Here is a 25,808-nt window from a genome sequence, read left to right as displayed (position 1 = left end):
ATAAATTATCATGATCACAATATGGCTTTTGAAACGGTTATCTAATGATTCGAGGTCAACGTTGTTGATTAACAGGATGGTACTCCATTCCACAAGATGATTGGGTGAACTTGATCCCACCAACACGACACAGCTCAAGTGTGTATTCACTGTGTGTCGTGTCAGTGTGTAGTGTTAGTGTGGTAGACGCCGATGTTGCGAGATCCCTCAGCGTAGACCAAGTTTTTTTTTTTCTCTTTTTTTTTTTTTTGAGAGAGAGATATATACAAGAGTTGCTACATTCTTGTACAGCCACTAGTACGCGTAGCGTTTTGGGCAGGTCCCTGGAATACGATCCCCGCCGCGAAGAATTGTTGTTACAACCAAGTACACATTTTACTGTTGAGAGGCTACAGTTAAGGATTTGCGCCCAGTAAATCCTCCCTATTTATCGCGCGTGTGCTGGTAATGCAGCAGCACTGTGTGATGAGCTCCCTGTTGGCGGGGACAGGATGCATCCTAAGTGTAGTTGCGCAGTTCCCATGTATCTGTTTAATGCTAGATGAATAGCGGCATCAGTTTTAAGGAAATGTGCCCAAACGTCTTCGTCCAGTTGGGATTCGAACCCTGACCATTTGATTGTGAACAGAACACGCCTCACAAGTGAGAACAGCCCAGGTTCGAGACCTGGCTAAGGTATGAAGGCTGGGCACCATTCCTTCACTGTTTTCTGTTCACTCGACAGTAATTTTGGATCTGGATGTTAAACGTTTGGAGGAATTTGATTTCGGGACAACGTTGTGGTTAATAAATAACCAGTTACAGGTACTGCGACCAGTTACAGGTACTGCGACCAGTTACAGTACCTGTCCAAATGCCTAAATAAAAAAAATGACAACGCGTGAAGACTGAAACTGACCAGTAAGCCGAAAAAATACATTCTCGTTTTAAACACAAACGGTCGTGATGTTCTCTCTAGTATAGGGATACAATTTACTCAATAATATTTAGGGTACGATAATTTTTTAAAAGGTTAAATGACCTAGTCATACTATTTCTTGACCTATAACTAATATAATTAACACGCCTATAACTAAGAAAGAATTAACGTTATTCAACATTCTAAGAGTGATATCTGTTCAAGAAGGTGACAGGTCATAGTAACTAAACCAAAGGAAACGACAAAAGCCCTGCTGGACTATACGAGGCAGCAGCTATTTATATCCACCCAGACTCGTGCATATATATGTCTAACCTTCGCTTGAAACAGTCCAGCAATCCCACGTCTGTTAAGCTTCCTGGTAATCTGTTGCATAATTCAACAACCCAGTTCCCCCGGTCTCTCCTGAGGCTAAACTCGTCCAGATTATATCCATACTGTTCAGTTCTATTTTGTGTTGATTTATTTCAAACCTTATGCATACCAGGGCAACCAGGAGGCCTGGTCGACGACCGGGCCGCGGGGTAAGGTACCTTGAGGTAAGGTACCTTGAGGTAAGGTACCTTACCTTACCTCAAGGTAAGGTAAGGTACCCTTTCATCCATTCATTTAACTCAGTTACGTCTCCCACCCGCCCATATTATGGGCCTTTCTAGATGATGTTTAAATCCTTATTTATATTCCCTGTGTTGTGCGGTTTGATCCATTTATGTACATTGTGTCACACCTTGTTCTTCGTCTTGAGTTGCAAGTTAAGTTTTTTAATCTATCTTGATAAAAGGCGATTTCTAATTAAAATTAACAAATTACTTGCTGTGGAATTATAAATCTTATATTTACAGATCTCTAAGCAACAATGATCACAAAAACACTGATCCAAGTATGCGGAAAAAACACATTTGAAAAATAGAGACTGCTTAAAGCGTATCCGGCTAATTCGCTTTCATCAGAGCAAAGTAGAATGAAGCAAATATTTGTTTGAATGAAGTCAATGAAGCCAATATTAATATTGGCAAATATCCCATCTATATTTACATATCTGTAAATATAAATGGTATCTGTAGCGTTACCAAGATAAGCAGTTTCGTATTCCTAGCTGTTAACTGTTACAGACCGTAATATCTTTTGTTATATGTTCCTATAAAGTACCCATGCACACATTATCTGCTTGTCTTTCTATAATCTAACTCTAATATTACACAAAATTTTTCCATTCCCTTTCCTCCTTCCTATCCCTTCCCTTTCTCCTTTTCCACCATCCTGCTTCACGCTCGCATTCATCAGTTGTGCTAAAAGTATCATTCCCAGACATTCCCAGCAGCTCTGTGCCACTGTAGGGTTACGACCTTCCGTCCGGTGGGACCATACACTGAGCTCTCCTCCCGGTGGGAACAATAATATAAATAGAAACTATAAAAACGCGAATATAATAAATTGTATTAATATTGGCGAATCAAGTTGTGACGAGCACTAGATGGGTATAGAGAGAGAGAAACAGAGAGAGAGAAATAGAGAGAGAAAGAGAGAGAGAAAGAGAGAGAGAAAGAGAGAAAGAAAGAGAGAGAGAGAGAGAGAGAGAGAGAGAGAGAGAGAGAGAGAGAGAGAGAGAAAGAGAGAGAGAAAGAAAGAAAGAAAGAAAGAGAAGAGAAAGAAAGAAAGAAAGAGAAAGAAAGAAAGAAGAAAGAGAGAGAGAGAAAGAGAGAGAAAGAAAGAGAGAAAGAAAAGAGAAAGAAAGAGAGAAAGAGAGAAAGAAGAGAGAAAGAAAGAGAAAAGAAAGAGAGAAAGAGAGAAAGAAAGAGAGAGAGAAGAGAGAGAGAAAGAGAGAAAGAAAGAGAGAAAGAAAGAGAGAAAGAAAGAGAGAAAGAAAGAAAGAAAGAAAGAGAGAAAGAAAGAGAGAAAGAAAGAGAGAAAGAAAGAGAGAAAGAAAGAGAGAAAGAAAGAGAGAAAGAAAGAGAGAAAGAAAAGAGAAAGAAAGAGAGAAAGAAGAGAGAAAGAAGAGAGAAAGAAAGAGAGAAAAGAAAGAGAAAGAAAGAGAGAAAGAAAGAGAGAAAGAAAGAGAGAAAGAAAGAGAGAAAGAAAGAAAGAAAGAGAGAGAGAAGAAAGAAGAAAGAAAGAAAGAAGAAGAAAGAAGAAAGAAAGAAAAAGAAAAAGAAAGAGAGATTAACGGTGCCAACCGACTTGTTTTTTTCTCTTTTTAAATAATATACAATATAAAGGTCATACATAAATTTACAAGGCTCCGTGGCTCCGGGCTCCTACTTCACCGGGATCACACATGTTTTTTACAGGCATTCACAGGCGACGCCATCATTATAAGGACCTGCATTGATTAGGAAGAGTGAAAGACACAAGAGGGGGAATGGAAGCGTATGTATGTCAAGTGGATAAATGGTCGATTTGTTTATATTCGCGAGAGAAGCCTAGGATCTCTGCCTCGCCCCCTCCTGTCACAGCCTCGCCCCCTCCTGTCACAGCCTCGCCCCCTCCTGTCACAGCCTCGCCCCCTCCTGTCACAGCCTCGCCCCCTCCTGTCACAGCCTCGCCCCCTCCTGTCACAGCCTCGCCCCCTCCTGTCACAGCCTCGCCCCCTCCTGTCACAGCCTCGCCCCTCCTGTCACAGCCTCGCCCCCTCCTGTCACAGCCTCGCCCCCTCCTGTCACAGCCCTCGCCCCCCTCCTGTCACAGCATCGCCCCCTCCCTGTCACAGCCTCGCCCCCTCCTGTCACAGCCTCGCCACCTCCTGTCACAGCCTCGCCCCCCTCCTGTCACAGCCTCGCCCCCTCCTGTCACAGCCTCGCCCCCTCCTGTCACTGCCTCGCCCCCTCCTGTCACAGCCTCGCCCCCTCCTGTCACAGCCTCGCCCCCTCCTGTCACAGCCTCGCCCCCTCCTGTCACTGCCTCGCCCCCTCCTGTCACAGCCTCGGCCCCCTCCTGTCACTGCCTCGCCCCCCTCCTGTCACAGCCTCGCCCCCTTGGTTCTCGTATCTCCGACTATATATAGTCTCATGTCTCTGATGTTCTCGTGTCAGTTGAATGGGGTGTACGAATACAAGAATAATCTGTCAAATTTCAAACTACTGAATAAGATTCTCATATAAGAATAAACTCATTGCTTAAATGTTAGGGAATAAATTGTTATATAAAATTTAAACATAAGAACAAAGGTGAGTTATCAAATAGGTCCCTTAAAAGTGTCATTAGACGTGAACTCCTGGATAGATTTGAAGAAAGTAGAACTGTGCAAACTGGAACTAGCAGGTTCATTGTTCATAACAATGAAATGTGTGAAGTAAACATGTGTATGGGGCAAGTAACAAAGTCATAGACTAACAGATGTTGTCACAGCTCGTATAAGACTTCGCTACAAGTATCTCTGGCAGTTCGGCTTGTATAAGGATCTAGATGAAGTAAAGTGTAAAGTGTGTGGACAAAGACAGGGACACACACTCGAACACTATATCTTGGATTGTAGTAAAATTGAGCCATTTAGAGATAAAGCTAAGCTCACTCTGTATGATATGGCAACCTATCTTATTACCATGGATAAATTACCTGAAATCCTTGCCACTGTATCCACATTTCGCTTCCAGTAGATGAACGACATATGAGATTCAGAACAAGTAGTGTATTGTGAGGACTAATAATAAACAGAAGCTCCCTATGACTCTGTAATATCCCCATTGGTCGAACTATTATGTATTAGCGATAAGACACTACCATTAATGTATGATGACTTGCTGTAAATATATAGCTCTTGTAATAGCACTTTCTCTGTAACTAGCTGACATTGTAACTATAAGGTGTGAAGGATAGATGAAATTGTTTATGTAATAATCTAAGATGAGGTCTGATAAAGCCCTTTTGTGCCCCTCTGTAATGCTTTTACGCTACCGCTCACAGGATGAGTATGGGGTGCACAATAAACTAGCCGCCGAAAAAATCATCAAATCAGGGCTTAGCGGCCGGATTAACGAGCATTTGGCTTTTGTTGAGGACGGGCTGGACCTTCAGGATGTAACACCACAACAATTGCCTAACTCCCGGGTACCTATTTACAGCTAGGTGAACAGTGGCATTAGATTAACCCCCCCCCCCTCCCCCCTCTCCTAACCATTTCTGCCTTTGTCCGGAAATCAATCCCGGGATCCCCGATTGTGAGTCAAGAGCGAAGCCAACCCTACTACGGAATCCATGCATCTATAAAAGCATAGCCTGAGGACGGGTTGCCGAAATAGATCGAGAAAAAGTTCTCGACGCATTATTGAATCCCTTGCAGATTTTTATCGAGTTCTTTAATATTTAAATTGTGTTTTGCCCTTTCATGCCGTCATGTATTGGGTTTTGATGTAAAATATTGATGTCAGGTTCTGAAGTCAGGTGTTGGTGACAGGTGTTCGTGTTAGTCTTGATTCCGTATATTCTCTGACGTAGTTGTCATATATTTAATGGTGAATAGCTTTGGATGTATGTCGTTGGTGATTTGTGTGTGTGTGTGTGTGTGTGTGTGTGTGTGTGTGTGTGTGAATTGAAATTGAAATAAGTTTATTGAGGTAAAATACACACAAAGGGATGAGGTAGCTCAAGCTATTCTCACCCCATTCAGTACAACGTGTTAATATATACATAGACACACATCACAAATAAACATATTACCAAACATTCTGAGAGATAAACATATACATTTCCTCCCTCACAAGTAGTATGTTATCAGACGTACACACAAATACTTTTATGACCTAGGTATACTGTATAGACAATTTGCAAGACACCTGCAGATAATTCAACAAAATATTACAATCTTGGTGCAAAATTCTTATATCTCTCAAGAATATCATCAACCTTTCCGTTGTGACACATCCAGGCTATTTGTTCAGGAACAGTCCTTATCTCAGTGTTTCTAATATACATTAATCAACGGTCAATCAAGAATAGAATGGGCAAGGGTGTGAGACCTTAACATACCACATAGTTTACACTTCGCGTCATTACCATGAACATCTATCCCATATTCCCAGTAATATTGGTACCCAAGCCTGAGCCGCATGTACACAGAGTCACTCCAAGCATTTCTCCTTTTACCATAAGTGAAATGGGTGTTTTGACTCACATACATGTAGTGTTGCATGGTTTGACTACTCTCATACATTATCTCTCTCCTCTCCACTCCCGCCTGTGCCTGAATATTTCTGATTTTACTTCTTATTTGTCTCATTGTGAATTCACATTCAATGTCAACTTGTGGTTTTGATGTGGCACGTTTGGCCAAGTCATCCGCCACCTCGTTGAGCACTATTCCAACATGAGATGGAATCCACATGAATTTCACACTATAACCTTTCAGCTGTATCTCAGTTATTCTTCTCTTACAGTCCTCCACTATAGACATGAAGACTGGGTTTCGACTGTTTAAGGACTCCAGTGCTCCTCGGCTATCGACAAATACAAAACATTTTTGTCGTCATGACGTACTTCCTCCAAACACGCCAGAATGGCCTGCAGTTCAGCTTGTGTGGATGATATATAATTACTAAGCCGGAGTTCAATTATCCTGTCCACAGTCCCAAACTCCGTATAATCCCTTATTAGGACACCACACCCTGCCCTGCCATCTTCCGCCACCGACCCGTCGCAATATACATGTAAACTGTTGCCTCTTGGTAACCGAGATATCATGCTTCCATACAAACCACCGTAATTGTCCCGGTTCATGATGAATCTTTTCACCTTGAGGGGTACCAATTTCGAGTCTATTTTCTGTTACTTTTCCAGGGAGCAGACATATTTACACTGTCGAGAGGGTTTACAGCAGTCAAGTACGTCGTATTCCCTGAGGTCATGAGCTAATCCTCTCGTATAGCGTGTCTCCCTCAGTTTCCTGGAAGTGTGGTACGTCACTCAAGCAGGTCTGAACGCTCTCAAACAGCTTATCCCCTCCTTTTCTCCGCATGAAACGAATAGATACTCTAGTGTTAATGTCACGGGACTCTATCACACACACTCTGTAAATTTAATTCCATTCTCATTATTTCAATCATTGCATTTCTTTGACATCCAAGAATAATCCTCATAGCCTCGTTCTGTATCAGCTCTATTTTTTGAATTCTGCCTTGGCCTGTGTAAGACAATACGGGTGCTGCTATAGTCTATCAGGGAATCGAACAGTGCTTATGTATAACATCCGCAAGATAGGTACCCCAACACCTTTACCAGAAAAAGCCAGTGCTTTTAGAGGATGCAGACGGGCTTTACATAAGGTGCTGATATGATTTATTTCAGCATTTTTACTCTCACATGTGTATCCAACATACATGCCCAGATACTTGTACTTCTGTACACGGCTCAGTTCCACACCATTTAGAGTAAGTGTTATATTTCTTCGTTTCCTATACTCGTATTTGGTTTATCTGCATTTATAACTAAGCCTAACTTGTGACAGGTTGTACCAAGTATGTTAAGAGCATCTTGAATTTTGTTCCCAGAAGTGCTTGTATAAGAATGTCATCAGCATATATGATCGTCGTGACCCCTGGAGGATACATCTCTGATGCTAATCTGTTCATTAATACATTGAATAAGGTGGGACTTAATACTCCCCCTTGTGGGGTACCTAACTGAAACCTCCGTTCCTCAGACATGTATCCCTGGTAATACACCTGACCTTTTCTGCCTTGTAGATAATCCCTTATCCAGTGTAGCAATCTCCCTGTTATTCCCAGATTGGCTAATTCGTATAAGATTACTTCCCATTGGCTTTATCAAATGCTCCTTGTAGATCAACAAAAACTCTACGTGTGTGTGTGTGTGTGTGTGTGTGTGTGTGTGTGTGGTGTGTGTGGTGTGTGTGTGTGTGGTGTGTGTGTGTGTGTGTGTGTGTGTGTGTGTGTGGTGTGTGTGTGTGTGTGTGTGTGTGTGTGTGTGTGTGTGTGTGTGTGTGTGTCGGGTGTGGATGGCCAGGTCGTGGAGTGTGTTGGTGTGGGCAATCAACGAACGTTAGGAAGGCGGGGCCAGGAACCTGACCCGACCCTGCAAGCACATCTAGGCATGGATACACACACACATCCCCAGGACACAGCCCGTAGCAGCTGTCCAACTCCCAGGCAAACATTTACTGCTTGATGAACAGTGGCATAAGGTGCAAGAAACTGCCCATTTGATTGTCTGTGCTGGGAGTCTAACCCACTGCAAACTCTCGGATTTGTGTGCGTGTGTGTAATTACAGGATGAGAGCTACGCTCGTGGTGTCCCGTCTTCCCAGTACTCTTTGTTGTATAACGCTTTGAAACGCCTGACGGTTTTTGGCCCCCACCATCTTCTCACTTAACTTGTTCCAACCGTCTACCGCTCTGTTTGCGAAAGTGAATGTTCTTGTATTTGTTCGGGAGCTTAGTTTACTTAGTTTAAATCTATGACCTCTTGTTCTTCAAGTTCCAGGTCTCAGGGAATTCTTCCTATCAATTTTATAGATTCCAATTACTATTTTGTACGTAGTAATCATATTGCATCTTTTTCTTCTATCTTCTAGTTTTTCATTTTAATGCCTCTAACCTCTCCTCGTAGCTCTTGTCCTTCAGTTCTGGGAGCCATTTAGTGGCAATGACTTTGCACCTTCACTTTGTTGATGTGCTTCCTAAGACATGGGCACCATATCACCGCTGTGTGCGCGCGCACGTATGTATTTACAATTTGTGCTTGTTGATTGAACTATTAGCTCTTGGACCACGACTTTCTAACCAATCTATTTTTCCTCTATTATACACCTCGATGGGGGTTCTGAGAGTTCTTCTACTCCCCAAGCCTAGCCTTGGACCAGGCTTGATTTGTGAGAGCTTGGTCCAACAGGCTGTTGCTTGGAATGGCCTGCAGGCCCACATATATCCACCACAGCCCGGTTAGTCCTGCGTATTATGTCTACTACATACATTTCTCTAACGCGCGCGCGCACATTCCCAGGAAGTAGCCCGTAGCAGCTGTATAACTCTCAGGTACCTATTTACAGTTAGGTGAACAGGTGCATCAGGGTGAAAGAAACTCTGCCCATTTGTTTCTGCCTCGGCCGGGAATCAAACCCAGGTCCGTACGACTACGACCTCCGAGCGCAGTCCGTGTATTCACCTATTTATGCCTGCAGGATCGAGCATTGACTCTTGGATCCCGCCTTTCTAGCCATCGGTTGTTTACTGCAATGACTCCAGTCCAATTTCCCTATCATATCTGGTTTAAAATTATGAATAGTTTTCTTCCACAACCTGCTCCTTAAGTGCATTCCATTTTTCCACTACTCTCACGCTAAAAGAAAACTTCCTAACATCTGTGACTCATCTGAGTTTCCAACTACCACCCATGTCTCCTCGTTCTGTTAGTATTCTGTGTTGAACATTTCGTCTTTTTCCACTGTAAATTCCCCTGAGCATTTTATATATTCCTATCATATCCCCCCCCCATCCCTTCTTTTTTCTAGTGTCGTCAGGTTCAGTTCCTTCAGTCGATCTTCATACCACATCCTCGTAACTCTGGGACGAGCCTCGTCGCAAAACTTCTGAACCTTTTCCAGTTTATAAAATGTGGGAGGGTGGGGGTTATGGGAGTGGGGGTGGAACATTTTAACTGATTGCTCCCTGGACAAATTAGCCCAACCACTTGGGCTGGACGGTAGAGCGACGGTCTCGCTTCTTGCAGGTCAGCGTTCAGTCCCCGACCGTCCAAGTGATTGGGCACCGCTCATTTCCCCCGTTCCGTCCCAAATCCTTATCTTGATCCCTTCACAACATTCCCCTTCTCTTCCCTGGAGAAATTAGTTCAGCTTGTTCTAAAGTTGTCAACCCTTTTCCTGCCCGAAACGCTTTGCGTAATAGTGGCTTTAAGGCATTGTATGTACTAGCTCTATCTATAAAGCCAACAAACTTTGTAAAATCTCTTTATGTATGTACCTTTACCTAAATAAAAATTATATTATTATTATTATAGTGCGTATGTGTATGCGCGCGCTCGCATTAACTTAAAAAAAAAATTCTTATGAAGCAAAACAAAAACACTATCTTATCGTAATATTTATTTATTTATTTATTTATTTATTTATTTATATACACGAAGGTACATTGGGGGTTAACAGAGAACATAGAGTTTAGTTGAAATTACTTCTTGTAAAGCCACTAGCACGCATAGCGTTTCGACTACCAATTATAAAGGACCTAATCGCTGCATAGAGTAAAGGGTCTCGAATCTCCTTTGTATGGATACCTTCACACATAAATATAACCCATCATAATTGAAACAGACATTGCAGCCAAATTAGCGTGCAACAAAGATGAAGTTGAATTAGATCTAGGTATCCCCATCTCTGCTGTCAAAACTGTATTGGTCCGAACACTCAGGTCTGATAGGAAAGATATTACTGACTCCCAATGACCTGAAAGCACTAGTATAAAAAGCTATGATTTGTTCAGATCTGAAACCTATATCTATGGTCAGCACAAAACGCCCACCAGACTGTGCGACACAGTGGTTGCCAGGATCAGGTTGGGTTCCGTTACCTGTGGCAGGTGGCTACAGGTGATGGATCTCCCAATCCTGAGCACTCCAGGTGCAAACTCTGTGAGCAGGAACTGCGGCATGATCTCCCACACTACATCACTGAATGCCCAGTTATTAGACCTTTCAGACCAGTTGGCATGAGGTACCTGGAGCTTTGCAGTTACTTCTTCACTCTCGTGTTCTTGAAGATATCCTCACAGTGTACCCAAAATTTGCCAGTGCAGACTACTGCACATATGGCCCTGTATGACTAACCATCCTGCGAGATGGGGACTTTAGTATCACTGCTGCCGTATTCACTCTTGTGTTGATATCCTCTAACGAATCCAGAGTCTTGTCAGCGCAGACTGCTTATCACATGCCTCTGTATGACTAACCATCCTGTGTGATGGGGATTTTTTTAGCATTACGTAGCTAGCTTTTTGACACACTGTACTCCCCTTCATATAGTCTAGGGTAGCTGCACCAAAATGCAGATGTACCTAATGTATTAATAAAAAAATCACAGCTCCTGTCGATTTTCTCAGTAAATTATTATTAAAAAAAGAAAACAAGTGAAAAAATTACAATAAATTAATACAAATTAACATTAATTACAGTAAAATACTAACAAAAAGTGATGGAAAATAAGTTTAGTGAACAGAGACAAAATGTGAATGGAATAAAAGTAGTATCCATATATTTATTTGCATTTGAAAAAATAATCTAAATTCAAAATTATAATTATGATTACAAATTGAAGAAATTAACAAGAAAACGGTAGGATAAACAAGAAACAAATATTAAAATTAAAAACCTTTGAATGGCTTAAAAGCAAAGCTATAGTACACTTCGGTTTCCAGGCGAGATTGAAAGTCCTGAGTTTGAGTGGGACCCCAGAGATGGGGGTTCCATCAGCCAGTAACCCACAGTAGGTAAGGAATGAGTTAAGATGCGCCTCAGTGTTATTAAATTTATTTATTTATTTATATAGATACAAGAAGGTACATTGGGATTGTGAGGACACATAGCATAGTAATTACATTCTTGTAAAGCCACTAAACTAGTACGCGCAGCGTTTCGGGCAGGTCCTTTATTCTAAGAAAATTTCCAGCGAGATTTATTTTCTAAGAAATTGTTTTTCCAGCGTCAGTTTTCCTCACTAGTATTATATCACCTCTGACAGAGCAATGTTTAATTGACCCACTGGAATTATTTTGGGAGGATGCAGTTTAAAGAAAAGATTTGTGCGTATTCGTAGTCAAACAGTCGTTCGAAAGAACAAAGATTTTTCCAGACACCGCAGCTCTGATGAGGTCCAATTTACTGGAACTAACTACACAAATTGTAATATTGTTTACACCATGTACTAGTACTTTGGTACCACGCCATATGTTGGGGGGTTGAGTGTTGCCAAGGTACACCAAAACAGGAAATGTGATGTTTTTTAACAAAAACAAACATCTAACGCTAATAATTTTATCTCAATTTCATATATGTCATTTAAAATGTCAAATTTAAAATCGCTCTTCATTAATTTGGCTCGTGTCCACAGTTCGTTATGGGCAACATAGCAACGGGCTTCAGCGTGCTCTATGTCCACTTGATCAACGCCGGCTACAGCAATGTTGAAGTCTCGGGCATTCCTGCACTCTTCATGGTCCTTACCTGCGTGCTAGGTAGGGATGCTATATCCACTATATCTAGGTATGTCCACATCTCTTTCACACTTCTGCAGTACAAGCATGCAGCTGTCATCGGTAGGTCATGAGCAGACATCATCAGCGAACGTTTTGGTTAGTGCTGTGAAGATAATTTTGGTAGCATTCATATTTAGAAATGATTGGGCACATTTCCTCTCCCCCTAATGCTCTGTTCACCTCCTAGCAGAAAGTAGGTTCTCGGAGTATAGTCATCTTGTTGTGGTGTAGCATGCTGGGCGGGGTCAGTAACCTACGGGGAGGTACCTCTATAAAAGCCTAACGTGTATGCATACACTTTGGTTTCCTGTTCCCGATACAATTAATTATTATTAATTTGATAAGGTTGGGCGTATTTCCTATTGCTAAATTGCCAATGCCCACCTAGCAGTAATAGGTACCCAGGAGTCAGTCAGCCTGTTGTGAAGTTGCATCCCGAAAAGGATTTAGTAATTCGACCCTGGGGGGGGGGGGGCTAGATGTTAGGCTTACATGTACATGTTAGGCTTAGGTACCTAAGCCTAACATGTACTGTATGTATGTACTGGCTGCCTGTCCCCCGACACAATGAATTAATATTATGATATAGGGAAATTTTGGAGTGAAGCAGAAATGCAAAAATATAGAACAGCCATAGTCAACGAGTAAGGGATGGATCTCGGTCATTTTTTCTTTAGTTAGGGGGACAGGAACCCCGTTAGGCTTATCAAGGTCCCTCAAACCAACTACTAATCTTCCCTAGTATGCAACCCACAACAGCTGCCTAACTCTTAGGCACCTATTTACTACTAGGTGAACAGAAGGCATCAGGTGAAAGTGAAAACGTTGCTCAAAAACTTCTGTCCTGTGGTGGAAATTGAACCCGGGACTACCCAACTAAACAACTATTGCAAAGGCTAATTATCATTCATCGACAACTGGGAACACTATTGTGAACAAAATTGTATACAAAAATTGTACTTCACTTATTTTAGGATACGTGTTTTAGCTGTTGCTTCTAGTAGTAGTAGTAGTCAGGCCAATAATAGCGCCAAAATAGCCTTACCCCGAAAAATGGCAAAGAACCAATGTTGATTATTTCAGACAAAGTGAACAACATAATACAAAAGTTGAGCAGAAACTCAGTACGGAAAAATAAAAATAAAAAATAAACTGGTATTAAAAAAATGGCCGTCAGTGGAAAGCAACGGACCTCTCTAACCATCTTATTTTGCTACATTTCACCGTTTCTAGCAATTCTAGAAACTATGTATCAGTTTATAACAATAGTTATTTTCATTGAAAGGTGAAATAATAATAATTCATGGTCTTGGCAATGGGATTTAGCACTCGTAATTTATAGACAGATTTCCTAGGTGATATGACTGGGATATTGGTAAAAAGTGGCAGACTATCATTTGAAGTATTCAAACTGTGTGAGGGCAACAAGCTAATGTCATTAGTGCTTTGTGAGTGGCAGTAAAAGGCCTTCTGTTTTAAAAGAATTCAATTGTTGGTGTTCAAGAACCGGTGCCAAGGTAGCTGGTAGTGCCAATCAGTATTTAAATAAATAACTTCATGATACAGGACGGCTTAAAAATCTCTGCTAGTTTTTACTAAACTTGCCGACTTTAGTTGAACTCGCTAAAATTGGTCAGAAGGCTAATTTTAGCGAGTTAACTATTAGCCAAGACCAGTCAACGAATGTTTAGAAACTATTAAACAGCTGACTGTAGTGCCAAAAATTATTAACATATACAGAATTTTTCAACCAACGTACAGTAACCCCCTTGGAGAGCCAGTGACGCCGCCACCCACAGGATGCCTGAATTTACCTGAGGGCCACTAACCCACTAGTGGCTTGTCAAGGTCACCCTCCCCCCCCCCCCTCCCAATTTGACCAGATTTTTGTCTAGCGGGATTTTAAAGTTCAACAATTTTGACATTTACTGCTTCAGCGGGTGGACAGTTCCATGGTTTTGATTGTTGCTACCGGAGATGGCTAGTTTATTGTGCAACCCATACTCAACCTGTGAGCGGTAGCGCAAAAAGAATTACAGAGAGCTCAATAGGTCTTTATCAGACCTCAACGGTGATGATTATATTAACAATTTAATTTATCCTTCACACCATATTATAATGTCAGCTAGTTACAGAGAATGTTCTATTTCAATAGCTATATATTTACAGTTAATCATTATACATTATTTGTAAGTTTTATCACTAATACATAACTGAGCTATGGAGATATTTGAGTAATAGAGGAGCTGCTGTTTGTTATTATTAGTCTTCACAATACCCTACTTACTTCTCAATCTCATATGTCGTTTATCTACTGGAAGTGAAAGGTGGTGCAAAGATTTCAGGTGGTTTATAATAACCCTGTGGTTGGAAAAAGCCCCCGTTTTCAGTCCTACACTGTGGCTTGTTGAGCTTGAAATCCTCTGTCACTTCTGGGGCCAGATTCACGAAGCAGTTATGCAAGCACTTAACGAACTTTTATAGACATTCTCTGGATCAACATCCTCTAAATTGTTCAGTATTTTAAAAGTTTGGATGAGATCCGCTCTGCCATGCCTGGTTTGTTTGATTTATTCATTTATATACAGGAAAATACATTGGGTTGTGAGAAGTATATAACATTGGTGTTTGAGCATGTCCTGCAAAGCCACTAACAGGCATAGCGTTACAAACAGGTCCTTTTCGTTTCGGTGATTCAAACAGGAATGGCGATAATTTTAATAATAAATTTAATTATAAAATATTTAATTTTTTATGATGAATAAAATAAGTTACACTTCAATATTTGGGTATGATCACCTTGTACATTAACTTTGGTAACTATAATATAATAAAGGTACAGTAATTTATATTGGGGAAGTTTTACGCTGTGTAAAATAACTTACGATAACATTAACGTTGGAAGCTAACCTGAATAAATAACCTAACACTGTAAGATTAACCTTGTAAATTAAACTTTGGTACGTGTAACAAGGGTAAATTTAATATGTAACTTCCATGGGGTAAACTAGACTAACACTGGAGAATTTAGATTAGTGAAGATGAGTGTGTGACCTTGGGTAAATTTACAATGTACTACAGTAATATTGTATGGGGTTAAAACATTATATTGCCAGGAGGGGGGGGGGGGGTTTAGGGCGGAGCATCGCCCCCCAACAAGAAGCCACAGCAGGCCACTGGCGCGGAGCCCCCCAATGACAGGCCACAGCAACCTAGAAGCACGGAAACCCCCCCCCCCCCCAACGATAGGCCACTGGCGCGGAGCCCCCCTCCCCCCTAACGACAGGCCACTGGCGCGGAGCCCCCCCTCCTCCCCAACGACAGGCCACTGGCGCGGAGCCCCCCCCCCCCCCAACGACAGGCCATAGAAGCCACTTGAGGGGAGCCCCCCCCCCCAAACCCGGCAAAGGTAGCCAGGGCTACCGCGGCTGCGCCCCAGTGCAAGAAGGGCACGGATTTCCAAGTGGTGCCGAGAGAGTAGGCGCCGCACTCGACATCGTCGCCTATAGGTTTATTTATTTATTTATTTATTTATTTATTTATTTATTTATATACAAGAAGGTACATTGGGTTTGTGAGAATACATAGCATAGTATTTACAATCTTGTAAAGCCACTAACTAGTACGCGCAGCGTTCCGGGTAGGTCGATGATCGCTTCTCTGCAATGCCCAAAGGGCTTGGAGACGTTGGGGGGGGGGGGGGGTGGAGGGAATTTAAGCTCTTGAAGAGGATGTGGATGGGGAACGAGGAGGCTATCCATCACGAGGATAGGCCACCACAATGGCCTATCCACCGTGGGTTGGCGTCGTGTATTTTTCTTGGTAATTTAATTTAAATTTGCCCCGAGGGGCGAGTTTATTGGGGAGCGCCAGGCCAAGCGCCCCTCATCCTGTGAGTGGACATACCGCCATAGCAGCATGTACAACACCCCCCAATAGGAAGAAATCCCGCTGGGGTGTTCATCTTGTTACAATTGTACCCAGATACAGCTGGGACTTGCTTAACTGTCTCGTGAACATCTTCTAAAACAAGATGATTAACATTTGTCAACCCTTAAAATCTTACGTTATCTTGCGGGTGTAAAATGGGGGATTCGTTTAAGAAACAGTATATATATTTAACAGATAGTATTTACCTAACTCAAACAATGCAGGGTTTATTAGTCTACACTTATTTCTAATGACTCTTAGAGATATTGGCACAGGTATAGTGGTTAAGGCGGTGACAGCCACTCTAACCGCAGAATCTACAACTCTGCTGCTCCACTGTTGTTTCCATTCCGATTCTCCATGGATATTTGTATAAAAGATGGATTCTTGCTATTACTGGTTCCCTCCTGCGGCCGCCGCCTCTTCGTCCATAATGATTGGGATTGCCAGCTGCAATTTGATTTTGGTTTTGTTATTCTGGCATGTCCTTGGGCGGCGTGGTAGGGCTTGAAGGGGGCGAGTGCCAGGGCTTGAGGTGAGGTGGAGAATGGCGTGGTGTGTAGGAATTGGGTGGAGACGCCGCGGTCTTCGTTCTACATCTGACTACTACTTCAGCTACAGGTGGATGCGTCAATGTTCGAAGTCTTCTCGCCCATCTGGGTCTTGCTTCGTGTAGACATGGCCGTGCTGTCGTTGGAGCCTGATGAGGAGGCCATCATAACGAAGCCTTGCATGGTGTAAGTGTTGAATTGGTGGAGTGGAGATGCTGCTCCTACTGAGGACCTTGTCTGACGAATCTGCTGAGTCCGAAGTCAGTTGCAATTTCTAAGTGTTGCAAGTGTGTAACCATTTTAGCTGAGTTTTATCTGCTTATGTGATTGTTGTGTAGATCCTAGGATGTTAGAGATGGCTTTCCATATTTTTTCATATTTCCTTTTGCGTCTTTAAATCTATTCTCATAAAAGGAAACTTTGGCTCCGTAGTATTTCGTATTATATTGGTAAGCATTGACGAGTATCTCTTGACCTCTTTTGTAACTAGACCAGTCCTATGTTTTGTTCATGTTCGTGTTTCTTGTTAATTGCTTTAAGTATACCACTTGTGAGCCAGGGGCTGTTTAAATCTTTTGGCAGTTACTTACTTAGTGAGAGGACAGGACAGTGTGTGTGTTGTAGAGGCTTGGAGTTTTGGAGAGAAAGATGTCGGCCAATGAATTTATATCCTGTGTATTAATTGAGTTCAGATTCCCAGTTTATATTGTGAAGTGCATTTATGAGGTTCCTTAGATTTGTTGTGTAGTCTAAAGGTAAGTTTACTGGTAACTCAGGGTGTTATGTCCATGTTTGCTGAGAGGAAGGTAGGATAGTGATCAGTTGTTTTGTCAGTGATTATACCACAGACAAGGTCTGCTGTTATATTATAGACCCCATGGCGTAGTCGTAGCAGCTCGCAGGACGTTTCGCAAGTGCTTTGACCTGGGTTTGTATCCTGGCCGAGGAGGATTTACTGGGCGCCTATCCTTAACTGTAGCCTCTGTTCACCAAACAGTGAATGGGTACCTATTTGTTAAATGATTTGGTGGGTCGTATTCCGTGGAAAATTAGGATTACTGTATTAAGGGCCTGCCCAAAACGCTATGCGTGCTAGTGGCTTTACAAGAATGTAAGCACTTGTTTATATAAATAGATCAATAAATGATTTATTAATTATTATTAATTTTTTATTAATTATCATTACTGTATTAATATTATTGAGAAAATCCATAGGAGCTGTGATGAGGGGTTCGAACCTATGCGGTGGGTGTTCCCAGGCACACACTCTAGCAACTAGACCACGATATGGTATAAGGTTTGCAACCTGGAGTTCTACTGAACACACAAGGATTTCCTGAGGCTTCTACTTTCTTCTACAAAGATTTCCTGAGGCTTGAGCGTGTGCGTGGTATCATCAACCACATAGATTCGAACTATCATCACCACCTATAGATTTTCTCATTTATGCAATCACGATTGTGTGATCACTCTGTATTATTATTATTATTATTATTATTATTATTATTATTACTGTATTATTATTATTATTATTATTATTACTGTATTATTTATTATTATTATTAATTACGATTATCATAATTATTATTAATTTACTAATATTGTTATAATTAATAATTAATAATGTTTATTATTTATGAGTTTTAGGGGTTAAAATGTTCTGAGTTGCTCCTTATGAATTTTGTCATTTGGATAATTTAAATAATAATGTAAAGTAATATTAAGAATTACAAAGGAACAGATTACTGTAGATACTTAATAGACACAATATTTGTATATAATCTAATTATGTGCAACATTTCAATCATAACTTTAAATAATGAATGAATTGAGTTTAAAATTTATTGGAGTACAGTATAACATTACTGAAAATATTCGTACTACCTTTATTTATTATTTAGATATACATTAATATAATTAATCAGATAACTGTTGTCTATTAAATTTTCTGAGTTGGTATATATTTGTTATAAAACAGAAATATTAGTTACATATTTTCTGCTTCTAAGATTAGTTATGTTAAAAATGAAAATTTGCGTTGTGTCATGGAAGATATATTTCAGTGTAATTAATATGAAATGTATATCAGGAAAGGGTGAGGGCCTCAAGGCTAACAACACTGTGAACCAGGCATGACAGGGTGGATCTCATTGAAACCTTTAAAATACTGAACAATTTGGAAGATGTTGATCTGAACAATTTCTTCACAAGGTCAGGTGTAACACAAACAAGGAGCAATGGTTTCAAGCTCAAGCCACAATGTAGGACTGAGAATAGGAGGGGCTTTTTCACCTACAGGGTTATAAACTCGTGAAACAGCCTACACGCCGAAGCCGTAAATGCCCAAACCGTTAAGTTTTAAAGATAAAAAAGGCAATTGACCGAGCCTTCGACAAGCCGCCGGCTTTCTGTCCTCGTCAAGGCCACTAGTGATAGTGGCCCACAAGTAAATTCAGGTATCTAGCTATTATTGGTTAGATGAGAATTAATAAACGATGGATATGCTAGATGAGGTTTTGAGTTTTAGGTCATAAACTTTTTGGTTTAAACCTAGACACAGGAATTGGAATTCCAGTTTGTTAGAATCTTAAATTGTTGCATATCAACTATTCTTAGAACATTTACTATCATATAACCCTTTATATGAAATCCATACTAAGCCTTAATTTAATGTTTGTCCTTTACAGCTCCATTATCAGCGGGCCTGAGCCATTTCTACAGTTACCGATGCCTTGCCACAGTTGGTGTGACTATTACCTCTCTGGCAATTCTCTTGTGTTCATTCAACAGAAGCCTTATTTGGTTCTACATTTGCTTTGGAGGGCTGGCAGGTCTGTTGCTACCTGTTTGTGTTTCATGTTTATAAAGTTTTTGTGTAATTTAATCTGTATCTACAGTTTTGTTAGTGGAATCCCAGAGGTGTTGTAGGAAAGAGATGGTTGGGTTGACTGCATTTATCTGGACCTAAAAAAAAAAAAAAAAAAAATTGACATTCTCTCATGAGGTTTTTACAGAAACTGGACCATATTGGAGGGGTGACAAGGAGACTGCTAACATAGATGAAAAAAATTCTAACATAAAAATGAGGGGCAGTAATTAGCAGCCCATCCTCAGAGCAAATCTATTATGATGAGAAACTATATACCCCCCCCCCAACCCTCAAACCACCTGGATAGTTATCTAGATATTTGTGATAGTCTGAAAGCTTAGTACAGTTCAAGTAATAGTTTACATATAAACTTGCAAGTAAACATTTATCCTAAACAGATTAGTCACAAGTTATACCTTTATTGTATTATAAATCATTGGTTTAAAATATAAGTATATGCTGAAAATGCTTGAATTTGGTTTTCTGTAAACTGAATTCCCAGCTACACTCGAATAATTTTCAAATGCCATATTTTTTATTATTGTTGCTAATATACTGTATTATCATAACCAAATGTAATGAAATCTAACCAAACCTTAACCTAACCTAATCATGGATAAAGAGTAGATAATATCACTAATTATGTAGTCATTCTCAATCCATTCCCATGAGCATGTTTTCTCCCTGAGGATAGGATGAATTAGAGGCAAATTATGACTGAAGAAATGTTACTACTGTAGTTACCACAGGGTTCAGTTCTAGTACCAGTAATATTCATTGTCTATATAAACAGTCTACTAGAAAGAATGCAAAATTATATGAATATGTTTGCTAATGATACCAAGGTACTAGGGAAGATAAGAAATTTTGACAATTGTCATGTCCTTCAAGAAGACCTCAAATTTTTTATTCAAAAGAATTCATGTACAAAGCCCATAAGAGTAATGTAAAATTGTGGGGACAAGAGCTTCACATACTAATGAAGCCTCTATTACGTAAAGTGTTTTGGGCAAAACTTCAAATAATTAAAAAAAAAGTATTTAAAGGTGTGAATGAGTAAACACTTAATACTGTACTAAAAAAGGAAGTAAGCTAACAAAAATGAGAGAGTTCAAGAAAAATAATAAATGTAACAAGGTAAATGCCGGACCTTCGATAAGCTGCTGGCTTACTGTCCTTGTCAAAGCCACTAGTGTTAGTGGTTCTCTGGTAAATTCATGTATACAATTAAAAGGTGACACTTAGTGATGATAAGCATAGACTATTACATTATGGGGTCAGCAGTTCTAGTAATGGTACAGTATATAGTTTATTTACATTAGTAGTTGTTGTTGTTGTGTTGATTTAGGGGCGACGAAAATTGTGGGATCGGATGTGCCCTGGCTGCCCGATACCGAGAAATAGCGGAGGGATGGGGTCCCTATAGTCTTTTCAGGTCATAGACTACAATCTTCTCAGGCCACATATTATACAGTCTCTTCAGGCCACGGACATGACGGATGAAGCGGAAAGTATGGTGAAGGATGTCATGACGGACGTCTTCGTCTCTTTCACCTGCCCCGCCAAGGAGAACGGGAACTGTGAGGCGGGGAATATTCAGCCTAAGAATGGCACTCTGTAGTCTGACGTGAGCGCTATGAAATTGAGGGCAGTGAAGGTGTTCCACTGTATCCTCCTGGATCGGACACCACTGGCAGTATGGGGGAATCTACCAGCTGTAGATAGAGATGTGCAGCCAGGCAGGCGTGCCCAATCCGGAGACCCGCCAGAGAGGAGGACCCGAGTGCTGGCTCCATCATTGCCTCACAACTCGCGAGGCAAGCTGCCCGGAGTTGCGGGAGAATTTCGGAAAGGTCCAGAGGCACATTTGTAGAGTCATGGAGAGCATGCGCCATCCCTGCTGCTGCGTCGACCACCTCATTGCCATTAATACCGACATGTGACGGAACCCATTGGAGATAAATCGACCAACCCGGAGTACCAGAGTATGACAGCAGTTCTCCATGAATCTGTGACACAGTATGAAGATGGACTTGTTGACGCCGAGATGATATCAGATGTAGAGCTGTAACCGAGTCCGCATAGAAAACGACCGCAGAGGGCCCTGAAACTTGTCGAAGTAGTCATAAGGCTAGTAAGATTGCAAACAGTTCCCCGGCCAGGCACAAATGAGCAGGGGAGAGTTTCTACGACTGACAGAAGGAAAAAGGAGCAAAGTATGCTGCTGCAGATGTGGATGGTGGCTGATCTTTGCGGAACCCATCCGTGTAAACTTCCAAGTATCCAGAGTATAAGGAGGCTCGTAGGTCTGCAAAAATTAAAGGGGCCAGACCCTCTAAATCCCTCTTCCAACGAGGAGGCTTGGAAACGTCCACAGAAACTCGGATGAGCTCTTCTGCCCACGGAGGCACCGGTGAGATGATCGATCCAGGGGTGAGTACAGGGACAGGAAGGGAAAACTGTGAATATGCATCCAAGGCCCAGATGACGAAAGGCAACTGACGGCGTCTGGAGTGTCCAGCTTGCACATTCCACCAGTTAGCCTTAAGCTGCAGGTGAGTAAGTGGATGGGTAGCAGGGAGACGCACTATCCACTGAAGCCGGCGACAGAGGGTGAGGAGATGTTCAAAACGCAGGGGGCCATAACCTCGACTCGGCATGAAGAGAGAGGACTGGCAAGGAGGGCACAGCTTCCAGCGCTGAGCGAAGGGCACCATTTTGAATGGGATCCAACCTTGCCAACACCGATGATGCTGCTGAGCCATAGACTTCTCACATACATGATCTTGCTACGAATGAAGGCCTTACAGAGAGCTAGGAGAGACACCCGTGAAGCCCCTCATGCCGCACCAGAGAGCCATTTCATGATGTTCATACAACGAAGGCATGATGCCCAAAGGTAATACACGTGATGCCTCCACGTCAGCCGAGGGCCGTCTAGAACGACCCCCCAGCCATCTGTGTTCTGTAGTGATCGGGAGACGACAGCCCCCGACGGTCACCACTGGCTGGTCTGGCAAGCGGGTCCAGGAGAAGCTCATGACGCAACTTTTCACCGGGTTAATGGCGAGCCCCTTCCGCAGCACAATTGCAGAGAACACAGTCACGGAGTTTGGCAGGGAGCCTTGTGCCTCCAGGAGAGTGGCACCATCCACCATGAGGGTTACGTCATCGGCATAGGCTAAAACCTGGATCCCCCGGAATACCGAGAGATCAGACAGAAGAATAGAGAATAATAGCGGGCTGAGAATCGCTCCCTGGGGGACACCACGCGAGAGAGGGCGGGACGTGGAGATGACTCCACCAACCTCCACTTTGATTGAGCGGCCCTGTAGATAGTTTTGGAACTACCTCAGCGTCGTACCCAAGAGACCTAGTCGAGCCAGACTCTGGAGGACAGCAGAATGAGACGCAGAGTCAAATGCACTCTTGATGCTGAAGAATGCGGCAAGGGGCACTCTTTTTCCAGCAATAAGTGTCCATTATTCGATGTTCCAAGAAGAGGAGGCAGTCTATCATGCTTCTTCCCGGTCAAAATCCACTCCTACCCTCAGGTAGGAGACCTGAGATTTCCACCACCCATTGTAGCCGAGTATGAACAAGACGTTCCATCAGTTTCCCCGAGACATGGAAGCAGACTTATGGGCCGATATGAACTCGGGACAGATGGATCCTTCCCTGACTTGGCCAATGGTAGAAGAATGGCGAGTTTCCATGGGTCAGGGAAGACACAAGAGGACCAGCAGGCATTATAGAAGTGAAGGAGTTGGGATTGAAGGATCCTGGGTGCCCTCCGTGTGGGACATTTGGGGCTTGAATCTGATTATTTAAATATTAATGTAGTAAATTAAATTACGAAGGACCACCCGCTTTTATAGTAAAGAGGGAAACTGAGAATTTCTGATCATTAGATAATTCCTAGATGAACCAGTAACTATGGATAAAATACTAGAGAATATGATCATAGAAATAATTAATGGGCTGTATAATTAAAAGAATCAAACCCTCAAACACCTACATTGGGGGGTTATTACTGGAAGTCAGTACGTCCAGGAACTAGTGTGGTTCGTTCACTAATCCAAATTATAATAATCTAATCCTATGAATTATAGTGAAACCAATATCATTACTATGAATGGGAACATAGATTATGAGTATAATAATGATAATCACAATAAACACATGTTAATCCTGAGGAATTCTGCATGTAAGTAATTCAGAAAGTTCATGAATGAATACAAAGAATCTTAGCTTAAAGACGATTCCTTTATGTAAGCCACGACGCTTCCTCTAATTCCCTGGGCTCGGCTGGCTGACGAATGGGATGGATTAACATGGGAGAAGGCGGCAGGGAGAATTCTTCTCACGTGCTGCAAGACAAATATTTACAGTAGCAACTAATTAAACTACTGAATCTCTATATTCAAGAATTTAAGAATTACAGGTGATAATAAGCAATCACCTGTGGTTTGGTGTTACCATGCGTCGTCACGGTCAATCACCCAGCTACTACACTACACTTTACCAGATGCATCAAATAAAGATAAGATACTTAGCTAATATGGGCACTGTATAAGTTTTAAGATTGCCGAAATTCGCGTCCCCAGGCTCTGGCGTCAGCCTATCCTGGATAATGGCGCGCTTCACTGGCCGGTCACGTGTAGTCAGGAACCAGATTAAAAAGGTTCCTTAAGTTACACCAGCACCAGTTGAAGATATTATCTGCAAGGTTGTTCACGCCTCACAGTGGCGACTTTCATCTGAGGATGGATAACGTCTACCCTGTTGGCTGGGCTATGGCGTCTCCTCGTGAGTACGATACGGGTAGGTCTGCCTCAGAGCTTCTTTCCACGTGTACTGGCAAGCCTCCTCTACCCACGCCGCGTCCCGCGTTCATTAGACAAATTATTGTCATGAATATTAGTATTTCTCGCTTTTACGCTTGAAATGTTGGAGACTGGACGGGTTTATTATTTAGAAGAGGGAAATATTATTATTTGCCAATTTAGTGATAGTAAACATATAAGGGAGAGGAATTAATGTCTCCCCATGGCATTCACTCGTGACGTTAACTTTTATTACTCGATAATCGCTATGACTCCAACGCTCTATTCGGCTCTTAGTTGGAAGTCAATTTATCTGTAATTAGTTATCATACAGAATGCCTTGGTTATAGAGAATCGAATTTAATTCTCAGATACATTGGATATAATGTGTTTATTGTAAGGAAATCTGACGCAATACTGGCGTCGGATGACGTGAGAATTCTAGCCTACTGCACAGATGAAATTATTAGTACATGAGAATTCTACGTGGTGTTAATTTTACTTACTACAATAATTAGTAGAGTTAGTAATAAGTAATGAGAATACAACAGTGTTGTATTCGGTGTTGGAAATTTCCAACACTCCGAACAAATTCATATGGAAGGTTGTCTATCCCTGGCATAGTGCCCAACCTAGAGAGTGACAGTGTGTCCTCCAGCTCAACAGATGTAAATGGACGATCCAGATCCTGAGCTAGTCCTATACCCTGTTAGGAGCCCCATCCTATGGAACTCACAGAAAGAAGCGGGGAACGGTAAACATCCTCAAAGTGGTCAGCCAAAAGTTCGGCTATTTGTACTTCCCTCAGGCCCCCATTACCACTGAGGTCTCTGAGTGGGATGGTAGGCTGGGAGTACCTGTCATCTTGCGAACAAAGGCCCAGGCTCCCGCACAAAGGAGTCAAATCGGAGAGAGGCACAGTAATCAGCCCAGGCCTTACGTTTGGCAAGGAGGACTGTTCGTCTACACCTGGCGTCCGCTCTGCGGAAGGTCTGCCGCTTCAATGGAGTAGAGTGCGCTGCCACGAATTCCACGCACGTCGCCGGTCCGGTATTGCCTGCCGACATTCAGGGGTCCACCACAGTGCCCCACGGTGGGAAGGATTGGTGATCTGGCCACTAATCCTCCTGAAATGCCGAGAGCCTACACTGAAGAGGGACTCTGAGAGAGCATCTGCTGACCCATGCAGATCTGTAGTAACTGGGGGAAGGGTCGACCAGTCATCCCCCCTCATAGCCAAGCCACCCCTTCTCCGAGAAGATCCACTTGGATTTTTGGGTGATCAGAGCAGGACGAACAGTGCCCCCGGAGATAATGATGGGCAGGTGATCACTACCCAGGTACGGCCCGGTCCATATCTGCGCCATCGTGAAGGGGCCTCTTTCAATGCAAAGATCGAGCGTTGAAGTATGGCCATTGAGCGGGGTCTATCTGGGTTCTCAAATCTGGCGGCATCAGTAAGGAAAGATCTGGGGAGTCGAGGAGAAACTGAAACAGGGCTTG

At 42.2% G+C, this 25,808-nt stretch overlaps 1 protein-coding gene across 9 annotated transcripts in view; it reads left to right on the top strand.

The window, feature by feature from the left end:
• The window catches only part of LOC123757937 (monocarboxylate transporter 9), a 589,339-nt gene that overhangs the window by 538,405 nt on the left and 25,126 nt on the right, over positions 1-25,808 (top strand). For all 9 annotated transcript variants that reach the window (XM_045741953.2, XM_045741907.2, XM_045741970.2 and 6 more), the window contains 2 exons: positions 11,985-12,108; positions 19,298-19,441. In XM_045741953.2, coding sequence (XP_045597909.2) covers positions 11,985-12,108; positions 19,298-19,441 — 268 coding nt within the window. The remainder of the gene's footprint in view (positions 1-11,984; positions 12,109-19,297; positions 19,442-25,808) is intronic.

This window comes from Procambarus clarkii, chromosome 22 (assembly GCF_040958095.1).
Source record: "Procambarus clarkii isolate CNS0578487 chromosome 22, FALCON_Pclarkii_2.0, whole genome shotgun sequence".
In the NCBI taxonomy this organism is placed as follows: domain Eukaryota; kingdom Metazoa; phylum Arthropoda; class Malacostraca; order Decapoda; family Cambaridae; genus Procambarus; species Procambarus clarkii.
Note: the sequence above shows the minus strand (reverse complement) of the source record. Positions and strands in the feature narration are given on the sequence as shown.